At 41.0% G+C, this 14,285-nt stretch overlaps 1 protein-coding gene across 1 annotated transcript in view; it reads left to right on the forward strand.

Moving 5' to 3' along the window:
* The first annotated feature begins 10,731 nt into the window (after positions 1–10,731).
* The window catches only part of PLCH2 (phospholipase C eta 2), a 50,766-nt gene continuing 47,212 nt past the window's right edge, over positions 10,732–14,285 (forward strand). The window contains exon 1 of the mRNA XM_065649838.1: positions 10,732–11,013. Coding sequence (XP_065505910.1) covers positions 10,905–11,013 — 109 coding nt within the window. The 5' untranslated portion in view covers positions 10,732–10,904. The remainder of the gene's footprint in view (positions 11,014–14,285) is intronic.

Consider the following 14,285-nt stretch of genomic DNA (forward strand, 5'->3'; position numbering starts at 1 on the left):
CCTCTCCCCTCAGCGGGGCGGTGCTGAGGCTGCGCGCCGGCAGGCGCAGGGACGTGGCGTCATCACGCACCGCCCACGGGGAGAGCGCGCGGCTGAGGGGACGCCCTGCGAGGGGCGGGAGCCGCCTCGCCCCGTGCCCGCCGCCCTGCGCCGGTTCCCGCCCCGCTGCCGCCGTGCCCCTGGGTCCGGGGGCCTCGCCCTTCCGCCGGGCTCCCCTCCGTGCTCAGCAGCTCGGCCATGCCGCCCTGGCTGCGCCCCCCAGCGCGCTGCTTAGCGCGGCCGCGGAGCAGGCGAGCCCGGCGGCGCAGGAGCCCGGGCCGCGTCTGGCTGAGGTAAATTGTGCGCTGGTAAAAGGCGGGGCTCGGCTACAATGGCCAAATTTTACCACATCCTCATACAATGTAAAGTATCGCAGCTCATCTGCTTTCACTGAAATGATGCCAGTATGTACCAGCATGAACGTCTGCACCCATTAACTCTTCCTCGCATGGATGTGTTATTTGGTATATAATGAGTCACAGTGATTGAACTTTCTACAAAGGAAATGACCTCTCAAAAAACCCCTAAAGCAAAGAGGTGCGAGAGTCTGGCAAAAATAACTACCAACCAGTTCAACTTTCTGAAAAGGAAATGGATAGATCTTGTCTCAATGTTAAAACCGTTTCATCTGTCCTATGAGCTGTGGCTTCCTGGATTAATCTGGGGATTAAACACTTAATGTGAGTGTACCAGAAGTGGCACTTTGTGGCTGGTGGCTATAAAATTGTGGTTAGGAGGAGAGGTTGCCCAGATGACCAAAGCAGACAGATAACTCTCCTGCTGCAAGGGAGTGCCTGTCAAATGTAAAAGTGCTTGCCCGGAGTATGCAAGAGTAGCTCCAGAAATGCTGTTGAGTGCGGTTTTGGCTTTTTCAGTGGACATAGTTGATTTAAATCTGTCCAAAGTTCATAGTTTTGGCATTTCTAGATGTATGAGGATTTTACCAAAGGTGGCATTCTGAAAATATTTGCTACCTATATGCATCTTGAAGTCTGCACTCATTTTTGTGAAAGCACTTTTTTTTTTAGCAGATTTTAACGTCCCGTAGTTATAAATTAAGTTTTGCAACATGTTTAAGTGAAGGGGAAGTTGAGCAGTTCTGCAGTGTAGTTGGTTTGTTTGAGAAAACTGTTATACTTTCACTTGGATTAAAATAGATGTTTTCTAGAAGAGTTTATAGGCTAATATTGCAGTGCTTTCTATGAAAGTAATGGGAAGGTGTTGGAGCTTGTACATTTTTTCTTCTCAGATGGGAAGGCCACCTACTGACAGACACACACAGGTGAACTGGATATTCGTCCTTTAGTCTTCAGGAAGCTGTTATTAGCAACACATCTTGTGACATCAAAGTTCTAATTTAACTGCACCAAAAGCTTTAAATTGAAAGTAAAGCTGTGCTGAATCTTACACTTAAGTAATGTGTTCCTATCCCCTCCCTCCTTTCTTCGGGTGCAACTTGAATTTTTATTTGCTAGTGTATGGAAGGGTATATAACAGAAATGAAATTGCAGGTTGTTCCATCTGTAGCTATAACATCGATGCAATTAAGGAAGAACATTACAACAGTAGAGGGAGCACCTGCATAAGAAAATATCCTATGTGAAATGGTTATGGAATGTGAAATTTTCCCATCTAGTGTGCACTTTCCACACAGTGCAGCAAAGTGCATTCTAATCATAGTTTAATCTTCCTGCTGCCTGTGACAGGAACTATTTCCTTTGTCTTGTGTCCTATAATTTCCTTCAGCAATGAAGAGATTAAGAATTCTTAACTCAGTTGCACCTGAGGAAAGTGTATTAAGCTGAAAAAACACAGTAGCCATGTACCTTAAGGACCTGAGGTGCTAGTACCTTTCAAATGCTGCCTACTAACCAGCTGAAAGTCTCCTGAATACCCTATATCATGAGAGTTATTGTAGATTATTGGCCCACCAGGGTCCTTTACGGGTGTGGTGGTTCAGCTGGTACTGGGAGTGACATGGTGAAACACCCCGAGATTGACGTAGCTGATTGTTCCCTTCTTAAAATTTAGCTGCTGTGTTTTACCTAAGCTTTTGCAAGGAAATTTTCTGCACGGACTTTATTTCCATTGTGTGCTTCCCCACTTTTCTTTACAACAGACCTGATAAGGGAATGAGTTGCTTTGCTGACGTTAACATAAGGAAGTCCGAAATGAAAAAACAAACTTGGTGCACAGTAATGATTAACTTTTCCTCTCACAAGTTGCTTGTCTGTGCATTATTAAATATGATTTTACCTCTGCAGACCTGTTAGTATAGAAGCGGTTTGGAGTGCAGCTTTCAAGCACAGCAACAGGCAGATGTTTCAGTTTCCAACCTGAAGAACAGGTTCTGCAGATGTAAAAGGAACGAAGTGTCTGTTCGGGATTGTTACCACCCTCTGATTCCTTTTGCCTCCTCCCACTTTGAACTTGTTACCCTGGAGCTGAACTGTTTGAATAAGGACTGTAAAAGCTGCTTTGTGATCAGGGAGCTGAGAGCCCTTAACATGTAAAATGGAAGGGTGGAGCCTTCGCTCTCAGACTTTGGGGTTCCCTCCCCTCCTTTTCTTGTCACGTTTATGAAAGTTCTGATGCACCGTCCAAAGAAGCTCAGACAACTTGTCTGCACTGTCCAGAGAGAAGAGACAAAGGTGTGTGGGGTTTTTTTGTTTGGTTTTATTTTAATTTGCTACTTTCTCTTCCAGGAATCATTTTGGCGTACCTTTAACACTTTCGCTCACTCTTAGAAGTTAGCAACAAATTTTATAATATGCTACCAGAGGAGTATATATAGCTTTATGATTGCAACAGTTTGCTATTACTTTTGCTTTTTTCTTCCTTTTTTTTTTTTTTTTAAGGAAGAGAGAATGGAAACAGCATTGATGTCTAATGCTTGTTTTATTTTGGTCGTGCTTTCTCTTGTTCATGAAAACGTTCAGGAATCGTGGAATTCTGTTAGTCCTAAGTTTTTAGATTGTCTGAGCTTGTAGGGATGAAGCAAACTGTATTTCTGATTTAAGTGTAGACTTTTCTAACTGGACAACTGCTCTCTTCTACACAAGAGACTAGTGCATTCAATCTGAAATTGCAACCAGAGCCTTGAGTTCTCACAGGTATACTAAGCCAAAACTAAAACCGACTTGTGTAAGAGAAGTTGAACGTAAAATAAACTTTAGATATTTAAATAAAATATCAGATAAGTAATATAACCTGCCTGATGATGTGACTGAACAGTTAGTAAGTCTTAACATGAAAGACACATATGACCCTTTGAAAGGGTATTTATTATTTGGCTTTTTTTTGTCATTGTTTTGGGCTGTGGCAATGGAATTTTCAGTTCTTTCCTGGTGTGAAAATGTGAGTTAGGATTGCAGAGATATGGCAAATAGTAAGGATGGCCAAATTGCTAGCACTGGATATGCATCAAATGCCGCAGGCTCCAGAGTTTAGTTGTAGGTCTTAAACATACTCCAAGTCCTAAGGGTCATAATTTCTCGAATCATGTTTTATTTCAAGGTAGAGGTAGGTTCAACTGTTTAAAAATATATATATATAGAAGTACCGTAAGATTCACTGCTGACTGTGGTAAGTTAGAAATAGGAAATTAATGCCATCTTCAGAATCTAGCTCAAAGTTAAGTTGTTTTCTTATTGTTCAAAATAAAGTAGTCAAAGTTTTGTCTATTAAGAGAAATTTTTGTGTTCTTACTGAGGGGGGTGGAAAACTTTGGCTGGGAGAATTCTTTTTGCCTGGTAAGATAAGGCGTGAAGGAATTGTTTAGTCCAAATGAAGGACAGAGGGTTGTGAGGGAAGGTTGGTGACTGCTGATGAAGTGCAGTAGTTATCTAAGTGCGGGCAGGATTGCATGGTGTCGTAGTTACTGATGACCTCAGTACAGATGAATTAACGCGAACTTGTCTCTGAACTCTTCGGTATCTTCAGTAGCTGGACTCCTTGTTTTAGCTTGTCTGCTGCTGGGCACTGGGGGGTGATTATACATAGACTAGAGACCATGACAGAGGATGGGTAAATTTGACATGGCACGCCAGTTAACAGTGGACTTTTTTATTTAATAAGCAAAATATTTTACCCAATCTGCTTCTGTCATACATGCTTGTATAATATAAGCCTGTATAACTGAATCTTGAAACACTAAGGGGTTGCTGATTCTTATATTTACTGACTATGCTGGAAAGATAAGCTCCTGGAATGTATTGTGTGTTGATCCTCAGCCCAAAGCATCTATCATTCCCATCACCTGCCTAAGGTGTGGCTTCCTGTCTAAAGACAGAAGAATTTTAATCTGAGTATTTTTTGTTAGTTTGTCTAATCCTTATGTTAGTCTTGGAAAGTGAATTGTTTTCTCTGACTGTCCTTGCAACTCCTGGAGATTCTCGTCTTATAGAACCATGAGTCTTCTAGGGCCACTGCGAAATTTTTGAGTCATTCCTTTTGGTTGGTTTTTGTTCTGTAATTTATGCTGAATTAAAAGCTACTCCATACTTATCTGAAATTGGCTGAGTGCATCTGCGTGAATGTTGTTGCAGGAAGTTCTTCACACTGTGAGAGCTTGTTGATAACAGTCACATGTTGTAAAAAGCTGTAGAGGTGAAAGGTTGAAATTATTTTTGTAAAAGAATCTTTAATCTTAGTTAGGAATAAAATATACAGAGTATATGGTTCTTTTAAAGTTCTGTATTCACAGTTTCAGAACACTACAACTCTACTTTGGTTTTAAAATAAAATGTACAGAGCACTTAGTTCCTAAGTATAATTCAAAGGAGCCACCTTATTTGTGAATATCACTGGAATTTTTTCTTGTTAGTCCTGTTAATTTGTTTGGAGCTGAGAAAATGACTGTATAAATAAATATGAGTGGGTAATAGGATGAGGCTGGAGAGATTTTTTTGGTGAAGACAGTGTCTCAGTTACTAAGGCTCATCTGAATTTACTGCAATACATTTGTCATGCACCAAGATCTCAGTTCTGCATTAGCTATCTATAAAATGACCCGCTTCTTCCCACAATAGACTTTAAGCGACTTGACTTCAGCACACGCCAATACCCAGTAAAGTCATCAAACAGGCACCTGTAAAGCTGCAGGCTGTGACAAATCTTCACACATGCTTAGGCGAAGCTCTGACTTCCCTTCCTGTTGTTTTTCTCTACGTTACTGTCTGGCAGACCGTGTGTAAGGCTCTGCAGTATTGATAGAAATTTCGAGTGGAGACATCAAAACAAGCAGTTCTGATGTTTTGGCATTTTGAGAATCTTGGTTTCTGTTATTCTGCAGGAGGCATAATGGCTTAACAATGTCAGGATTTTGCTGCTAAACCTCTAGCTGCTTGAAGCTATCCTGCAGGCCTTTGGCTCTCTTTTGTTAAAGAGCTCACTGTTTGATCTATCTGAGGTTGGATTTCAAGCAAGCATGAGGTAAATGTTAAAATAAGCACTGAAATAATTTTAGAAGTGCAGTTTCTCTACGTCCATGGACCTGAAAGCATTGGCTGAGTGAAGCTCTGAGATCCATTTGAGTCAGAAATACAACACGCAACTTGAGAGATTGCTTTTGTATACCTGATTGTGATCTGGCCCTGCATTTCTTTGTTGCATGTCACAGCCACGCTTGTTTCCATTTAATTAAGGAATGGCTCCTGGAGAATCTTCTGACATCTTAATAGTTGTCAGGGAGATCTGAGTTGCCTCAGAAATTAAAAGGGAAATCATGTGGGAAGGTGAAGGAGCTTTACATGTTAACGTTCCTGGGAGAGTGAAAGTGCTGCAAAAACGACGCTGTTCCCATCCCCTCCAGGTCTTGTTTGCCAACGGCCATTATGCAGAAACTTGTGATACCACTTTTTCTGTTGAATCTGATGTTAAAAGGATGTCTTTTTGTATCTCTCCTTGCAGGACTAGTTACTATAAAATAACTTAAAAGAAACTCCTCTGTGCCTCTTCTCCCCTTCAACGTGCCCCCCTCCCAGCTTGTCATTCCAGATCTCCTAGTGCCCTTAGATGCTGGAACATACTTTCTGTAAGTTTTCTCTGCCTTTAACTGAAAACATGTAATTCGTGTTATCTTCACCTGAGGAAAATAAAAAAGAGAGAGGGAGGAATGGAGCCTGAGGAAAGAACGGAGGCGTGCTATTGGAGTGCCCAGCAGCAGCTATTGAGCCTGCAGAGGAGACAGTGAAAGCCAGAGACCTTCGGGGCGTGTTGTGTGCTGGTATTGGTTATGTGCTGCAAGAATAGAATGCAATATATTTTACCTGATTTGATGTGTCGAGGATATGACCGCATTGGATAGTATGGCGGTGGCTGGCTGTGGGCAACACTGGGGACAGGTTGTCAGAGGGCTGAAGTGGCCAGAAAGACTTGGATGAACTCTGCTGGCTTTGGGGCGAGTCTTTGGTAAAGACGGGGTTTACCAGTTATCACAATGCCTGCTTAGACCTGGCCTCTGTGTGGATTTGGGGGGCAGAGGGGTGTGTGTGGTTTTTGTTCACACTTAAAAACCACTTAGTGGACTTGGTGCTATGCACCTTGGGTAGTGAGATTGCAGTTTATGATTTTGGTTTTGGATCACCCTTTGTTAAATAACTTAACAGCTGTTTTTGTCTCCTACTGTATAAAGTGACCCATCCTATGTCTTCTGATCCTGTGAGTTTACACAGGTTCTGAACGAGGTGAGGTTATTGAAGTAATGTTATTTATTGACTAACACAGGACCAAAGTCCATGATAAGGTGGAGACCAAAGCAGAGCTGTACTTCAACATTTATTGGATTGGGTCCTAGAGACTTGCTGCCTTGTAGCAAGTCCGTGACTTAGTGTTTGTGTATGTCCCTGCTTTCGGACAAAATGAGGATGGATTGGGTGGTTCCCAGGCCCCTTCCAGCTAATGGGGAAGGAGTTTCATTAATTTAAGAAATTAGTTTGCATGTTTGGGAAAAAAAAAATACAGCCTGTTTTGAAAGATGGCTGGAATAAGGTTGGTGTAGAGTGACCAAGACTACTAACAGAATTGAGATAATTAATGTTATTGGTGTTATAGATTTCTTGATTACGAATGGCATCAGAGCCCACAATCTGTGTCTCCTCTCCAGTATGACTCACAAATTCCCATGTGCAGTGGAAGATTTTCCAGCAGCAACTTCCCATCTGCCTCCGAACAAGATCCTCCTCTCCCTGTGCCTTCTCTGAGGCTTTTGGTTTTTCATGGTCTATAGTATGAAACTTTCAAAGTGCTTCTGAGCCAAGCTATTGGGTGAGATCTAGAGCCTTGCTTAATTAGTTCCCTTTGCTCTTCTACTAAAAGTTTCCAATTCACTCTTGCTAATAAGAAATGCAAATGTTCTTAAGAAGCAAGAGGCTGCTGTGTGCTGTGTTCCCATTGTCATTTCAGGTAGGTCTGGGAACTGGCTAGCACCACGTTATGATTATGAAACTGAGAGAGTTTTTGACAACTCTGGATAAATAGGAAAGGTGATAACAAACAAGTCTATCCCCATCTATAGAAATAGTTGCAACTTTCAAGTTTTCTTTTGGAAAGTAAATGCTAAAGTGTCACGGACAATATAAGCCTGAAATAAATTATTTGTATTAAATAATAAGTCTCTTTACTTGCATAAGGAAAATTCAGTTACATCATTCAGCGAAAATGCAGGGCTCTCCTGCATGTGCAGTTCTAGTTCAAGCTGTAAGCGGCAGGTGAAGAAAAGCTGACAAATGTTAAGTGTTCCTTTTAAGTGGGATGACTGCATTCTGGGTGTAAAGTGAATGCATCAGGCTGCCAGACAGATACTCTGATGCCCTCTTTTCTTTAGTGACTTTCCTGTGCTCCCCCTTATTTTTTAACTGAATTGTTTGCCATAGAACTCTGTATCACATGCCAGTTTGCTCTGTGAGTGCTCTGTCCCCTGGGAAAAAGAATGTTGTATCACACCCTAAGGTGTGGGCTTACCCCCTGTTCCATAGCACTGCAGCAGACTTCTCTCATTTTCCAGTTGCTTTGGATGTGAGGAAACATGCCCGGGCGTGCAAGTTATCTCAAATGGAATTGCCCGGTGAATGGAGTTGCATTCTTTAAAATGAACAGCATGTGGTACTGAACCACAGTAGAGTTTAAAAGCAAACCCCAAGTCTCAGATTCAAATGTTTTAATAGTAATATAATATTTAATATATTATTGATCTGCTTCCTGATCAAACTATTCAGGTTTAAGTGATGGCTTGCTGTTTTTATGTTTCATCCACACTATCAGCGTATCTGTTCTGGAAGGATATCAGAGCTCGTCTGAGTTCTGGAGGGTGCTACACAATACCTCCCTGAACACAAAAGCAGGTCTTTTGGCGTTAAACTTTAAATATGATAGTGATATAAAAATCACTGAAGGATTGTTAATGGTATATGCAGATTTTTTGTCTGTAGGTGATATCTATCCTGTCTCTAAGGTTTTAAGTCCTGTTTTTTAAGGGAATACGGAACCTCACAGGTATGCTGGAGAGAAGGGAGGGGAAGAGAGAGAAGTCTGAGGACCTGTACAGAACCTCTAAGAGGTGGGACTGAGTGAAGGAAGAACATATTTTTCGTTAAAACAGCAGACATTTAGAGATCGGCTGAGTCACAATATCTTCACTTTCAGATCAGAAAAAAAGAATAAAGAATGTGAATTCAACATGACTCAAGATAGTAAAATATTCAGTGAGCCACATCCTCATACAATGTAAAGTATTGCAGCTCATCTGCTTTCACTGAAATGATGCCAGTATGTACCAGCATGAACGTCTGCACCCATTAACTCTTCCTCGCATGGATGTGTTATTTGGTATATAATGAGTCACAGTGATTGAACTTTCTACAAAGGAAATGACCTCTCAAAAAACCCCTAAAGCAAAGAGGTGCGAGAGTCTGGCAAAAATAACTACCAACCAGTTCAACTTTCTGAAAAGGAAATGGATAGATCTTGTCTCAATGTTAAAACCGTTTCATCTGTCCTATGAACTGTGGCTTCCTGGATTAATCTGGGGATTAAACACTTAATGTGAGTGTACCAGAAGTGGCACTTTGTGGCTGGTGGCTATAAAATTGTGGTTAGGAGGAGAGGTTGCCCAGATGACCAAAGCAGACAGATAACTCTCCTGCTGCAAGGGAGTGCCTGTCAAATGTAAAAGTGCTTGCCCAGAGTATGCAACAGAGTAGCTCCAGAAATGCTGTTGAGTGCGGTTTTGGCTTTTTCAGTGGACATAGTTGATTTAAATCTGTCCAAAGTTCATAGTTTTGGCATTTCTAGATGTGCTTTATAATAAATGTATTCTTTGCCAAATGAATTTCGCTCACTGATATGCCAAAAATTATTTCAGAGCCACAGGATACCCGTTGAGATATTTCCCATTTAAATGTGGAAACAAGTGATTGTAATTATACTGGATTTCCACATGATTAATATTGCCTAGCACTACTGTCCTGTACATGAAGTTGCTATACGTTTGGCTCTGCGTATGGGTATTACTTCATTGACTGACAAGCTCCCTCTCAACAGAGGAGATTTTGACAAGGTAGAGAATAGAGAAGGTGAGGCTTGGTGAAAAGGTAGTCGTAGAGAGGAAATGTCTTCCCAAAGAGGCTGAATGAGGGACCAAAAACAAGAAGAGGTACAGCTTCAAACTGGCAGATGCTGTAACAGGGACATCTCTTAGTCATTTTTTGCTACGAATGTCTCAACTTCCCCTCTATTTCTGCTTCCTGTAAATAATTAGAGATGCCTCATTGCCCTCTCTCTTTTAAAATAATGTCAAACTGGATCTGTGCTTTCACAACAAAACATGTTAGGGCAGCGTTTCAGAGCTCAACTTGTAATTACAAACTGAAGGAGACTCCCATGGATTCAGTTACCAGCACAAGGTAGTTTTCTCTTTTACCTTATTTCTCTGAGGAAGGTATCTATCGAAAAGTTTTGGCAAGGTGAGTTGTCTTTAGCCAGTGGGCAGGAGATGTGAGAAAAGGGAAGGAGGGTGCCAGGCAATGAGGAAGAGATATAGTATGGAGACAGTTGATGGCCTGTAAGAGGAGAAAAGAGCTTTAAAGGGCAGGAGACAGAACTGAACAAGCCAACATCACAGCAGGTAGTTCTCAAAGCTGTCCTTTGGGAATATAGCTGATACGTTCCCTTATTATATAAAATGATCGAGGTAAGCGTATGTGTGTATATCGTGTGTGTATATATATGTAAGAATTAAACCCAGCATGAGCAGTTTGGCTTCTGGAGAAGTTGCTGCTGGCAAAAGTATGGTTTTCTATGATGACAGAAAATACTGGGGTGAAGGAAAGATGAGTCGGTGCCTTCTGTTGTGTGAGGAGCTATCCGGGGGTAACAACTGCTGAGCTTAGTCCATTGTATGTCATCTACCCGTGTTCCTATATGTCATCTAGCGATGTTCCTGTAGTAAATATTATATAATGAACAGTTAAAGCAATTTCCACTGTTTATAAAAAATTGTCTTCTCTAGGTTTGCAACATGCAAGAGGCCCTGGGAAGATGTGCTGAATACTTGTAACTATTTTGCTCCTGGGAAGGACTATCACATCATCCTATCAAGACTGAGCTCAGCAGTAGTTCTTTCTCTGCATGGATACTATAAATTCTGTTCTTCGATGCATGGAATATGTGTCAGCAGGATTAAATCAGGACAGTCTCCTGAATGTGGAATTCCAGAGAAGGCACTTGCCGTGACTTCTGAAGCCAGCAACATCCTGAAATTTTTGATTTTTCTCAGTTCTATTACTCGACTGAATCTTTCTACAGATATCTTTGAAACACTTTGACTTGGAGCAAGCACGGTTGCTAGGCTGCTCTGAAAGCCTGAAATGGCTCTGGTATCTCCAAAATCTGTAGCAGGGGATTTGACACAAAGAGAACTCATGTTCCAGGATGGAAACAGTTTCCATTTCCTCTCCACAAACATCATCACAGTAGGTAAGTGAAAGGTTACCGTCCTTTAATTTGATAGCTTGGTATTGAAAAGACTTCTTTTTGGTCCAAATTTACTTTTATTTTATTGAGATTTCGTATGGTGCCTCTGGTGTTCCTTAAATTTGTTTGAGGGAATTGTGCTTGTATATTCCTCAGTCCCTTTTTTCTGTGTAGTTGGTATGATGACTAGAGTGTGGGTGAAGTTTATTTAAAATAAAAAAAAGGAGGGGGAAAAAAGAGGAAAACAACAAGCCAAAACCCCAAAACTACAACAAAGAACACACACCAAAAAAACCCACAACACCAAAACCGGCAAACAGTGTCACTACTCTGGCCTGTGTTTGAACTGTTCCAGTTGTTGGTGGCCTCTGTGAGACTGTAAAAACCTGATATAGGCATCGAATTTTCATGTAACTGGTGACATTGATACTTGAATTAAATGACTGGAGTATTTTTGAGATGCACCTAAATAGACGGGGAAACTGACTTCTACTCCCAAGTTAAGGAAAAATACAAATAGTACCCTCACCTAATGTGCCTTTTGTGGCTGTAGATAATAATGGTATAGCAAAAAAATGGGGACATGGCAAAACTCACAGGTTGGAAGGACATCATAAGAGTGCTCTTATTTACCAGACCTTCAAACAGCACAAGTTTATATCTGTAAGAAGCTGGCTCTGAATCACTGTCTGACTTGTGGCATAAGTGGGGTATGTACATTTCCCATAAAATCTGTTCTGATCTTCCACTGACTGTCTCATGGCAGGGAATGTTTCACTTGTTGGTTTGTTAAGTACATGAAGTTTAAGATGTCTTCGAAGATGAGTAAGCATATTTGGAGGTACATGCCTATCTGCTTTTGAAACCACAGATGATGTGCATATCATCCATGATCTGCTAACAAAGAATCATAACATTGGTGCCTTTATAGAAATAAATAGATGCAACCCAACCGCTTTCTCAAAGCAAAACATTTTGGGGCCACATATTTTTAAAATGTACCTTAGTATCATAGGATAAGACTGTCAAAACTGATTGCAACTTTTTTCCTTGATTCTTTCAAGTGCTTATGGAAAATCTGTCTTGAAGCTGATGAGAGCAGGATTTATACTGCCTCAGGTTGTGGCTCAGTGCCATGATGTTGTCTGAAGTGAGCTGAGAGATACCGAGCTCAAAGAATAACTATTGTTAGCTGGTTTTCTTTTTTTTTTTTTTTTTGAGCGTTGACAGCTTGCACTGAGGAAAATCAGCTCTTCTCTTAGGAAGCTCTGGAGATTACAGATAGGATTTTGCATATCAGGTGTTGACTAGAGATTGGGTAGGAGGAATTGTGTAACTGATGTCTGCGGCAGATGAATGTGTGCTACAGGAGAGATCTGAAGGAGGAGGAGCTGGTTGATTTAGCCCAAGATTTTAATCAGAACTTCATGTGTTCAACACAGGACTCTGAGGAAGTTTGCCCCAACACTATTATGGTGTGCCAATAGAAAAAGAGAAATATTTACAGAAATTGCTTCCTACCTCTCACCTGCAGACTGCACCAATGATTATTTTTTTCTAGCTCTTTCTCATCAATTGATTTGCAAGGGGTTTGAAAAAGAATAGTGCAGAAGTTTAGAGGTGAAATATTAATAGGTGTGTGACATCATTTGTGTGTTTCCTGACGCTACAGAAGATAATATGTTCCAATTATTGCTATATCATATAAACTGGCTTTCAGGAAACTTTTTATTTGTAGAATGTATCTTAATTTGTTGCCTCCTGAAAAAGAATTGTCTATTATATACTTCTATCCATAAAGCTCTATCAGTGGGCGTAGGTAGGGCAAAGTGCAAAGAAATGGCAGAAATAGCTGGAGGGAGAGAAAGTCTTGATTGTGCCTGGGCAGCACTTCCAGCATTCCAGTGCGAGTGGGTCTGAACCTGAACAAAAGCTGGTCTGCAGCTCAGGAATCCCTTTGCACACTTGTGCAGAACACCCGCTTGAGTTTGTTCTTAAACTCCCTCCTTAACTCTTTGTGTGAGTCAGTTTAAATGCTGTGGACTGCAGTAACAGCTCTTATATTATTTTGCCTTTTTATTGTAATAAACGCTAAGAGACCTACACAGAAGTGATCGTTAATACTGCTGAGCTGTTGTCTTGAGTAACCTGTGCTGTCAAATGTAACACTTCAGCTTTCTCATTTGGGTGAACATATCTGCAAGAATATTTAAGGATGGTTGGAGCTAGAGAGTTAAATCACTAGTTGGAATAAACCCATGCAATTAAATAAATCCTCAATTGATTGTTTGGTCCCATTGTTTCATCAGTTGAGAGGGTTTTCAAAAGTTGTTGCTTTTTCTGGAATAAGAGCTCCACTTTTCTGTGTAGGCTGTATGTGGATGAGGAATAAGATTGCTATGTAAAAAGGAAATCTGAGTGGAATGCAATTAACTTTTGCATAATTTTGCTGTACAATGTGATTCAACATTATTACAGCAGCATTGGGAAAGTCCAAAATCAAGGAGGTATATGGCAAATTTGGTAATCCTCTATTTTTCAAATATGTTCTGGCATGTATGGACTCACTTTTTCCTTGTAATCTGATGAAAGAGTGTTGTGCACAGACATGCAAAATCCTGTTTGCTTAGATATCTGGTCCATCAGATGAGGCTGGAGAAGTACTTGAGATGGCCTTGAGCATGTGGGTCTGACACGGCCAGTCTGCATGACCAGTGCCCTGCGCGGCACGGGGGACTGGGTGGGCTTCAAAGGTCCCTTCCAACCCAAACCATTCCGTGATATTTTAGCTGAAGAACAAACACACAAGTGATATTATATGAATTGGCATCAGCTGTCTGAAAGTAACCTGAATTAGTGCTAGATTGCTGTGAAACTGCCCATCAGTCGAAGATAAAATGTGAACTGATATTGTGGTTCTGCTAGTTCTGCATGTATTGCTGAATGACTGAAGAACGGATGCTGGTTTGGGTTTGGTTTTTGTTGATGCAGTCTGAATCAAATCTGAAAAGACGCACTGTATTAACAGTATTAATAATTAACACTATTGACTTCATTTGCGGAAGAGGTGTGAACACTGAGACATTCAGAAGTGTTCTTTCTCTTGTGTATCTGTTGCTGCCTGTCAAGATTTTAGTAGTGTGTAGTGGGAAATGGGACACTTCAAGCAGAATAAATAGTGCTGTTTGCACACACATTCCAGAGTGTAGGATAAGAATTTGCTAATACAATAGTCTGTCTGTATCGCTGTTGCCATCTGCTGGACAAATGCACGA

The sequence above is a fragment of the Caloenas nicobarica genome, chromosome 22 (genome assembly GCF_036013445.1).
Source record: "Caloenas nicobarica isolate bCalNic1 chromosome 22, bCalNic1.hap1, whole genome shotgun sequence".
In the NCBI taxonomy this organism is placed as follows: Eukaryota; Metazoa; Chordata; class Aves; order Columbiformes; family Columbidae; genus Caloenas; species Caloenas nicobarica.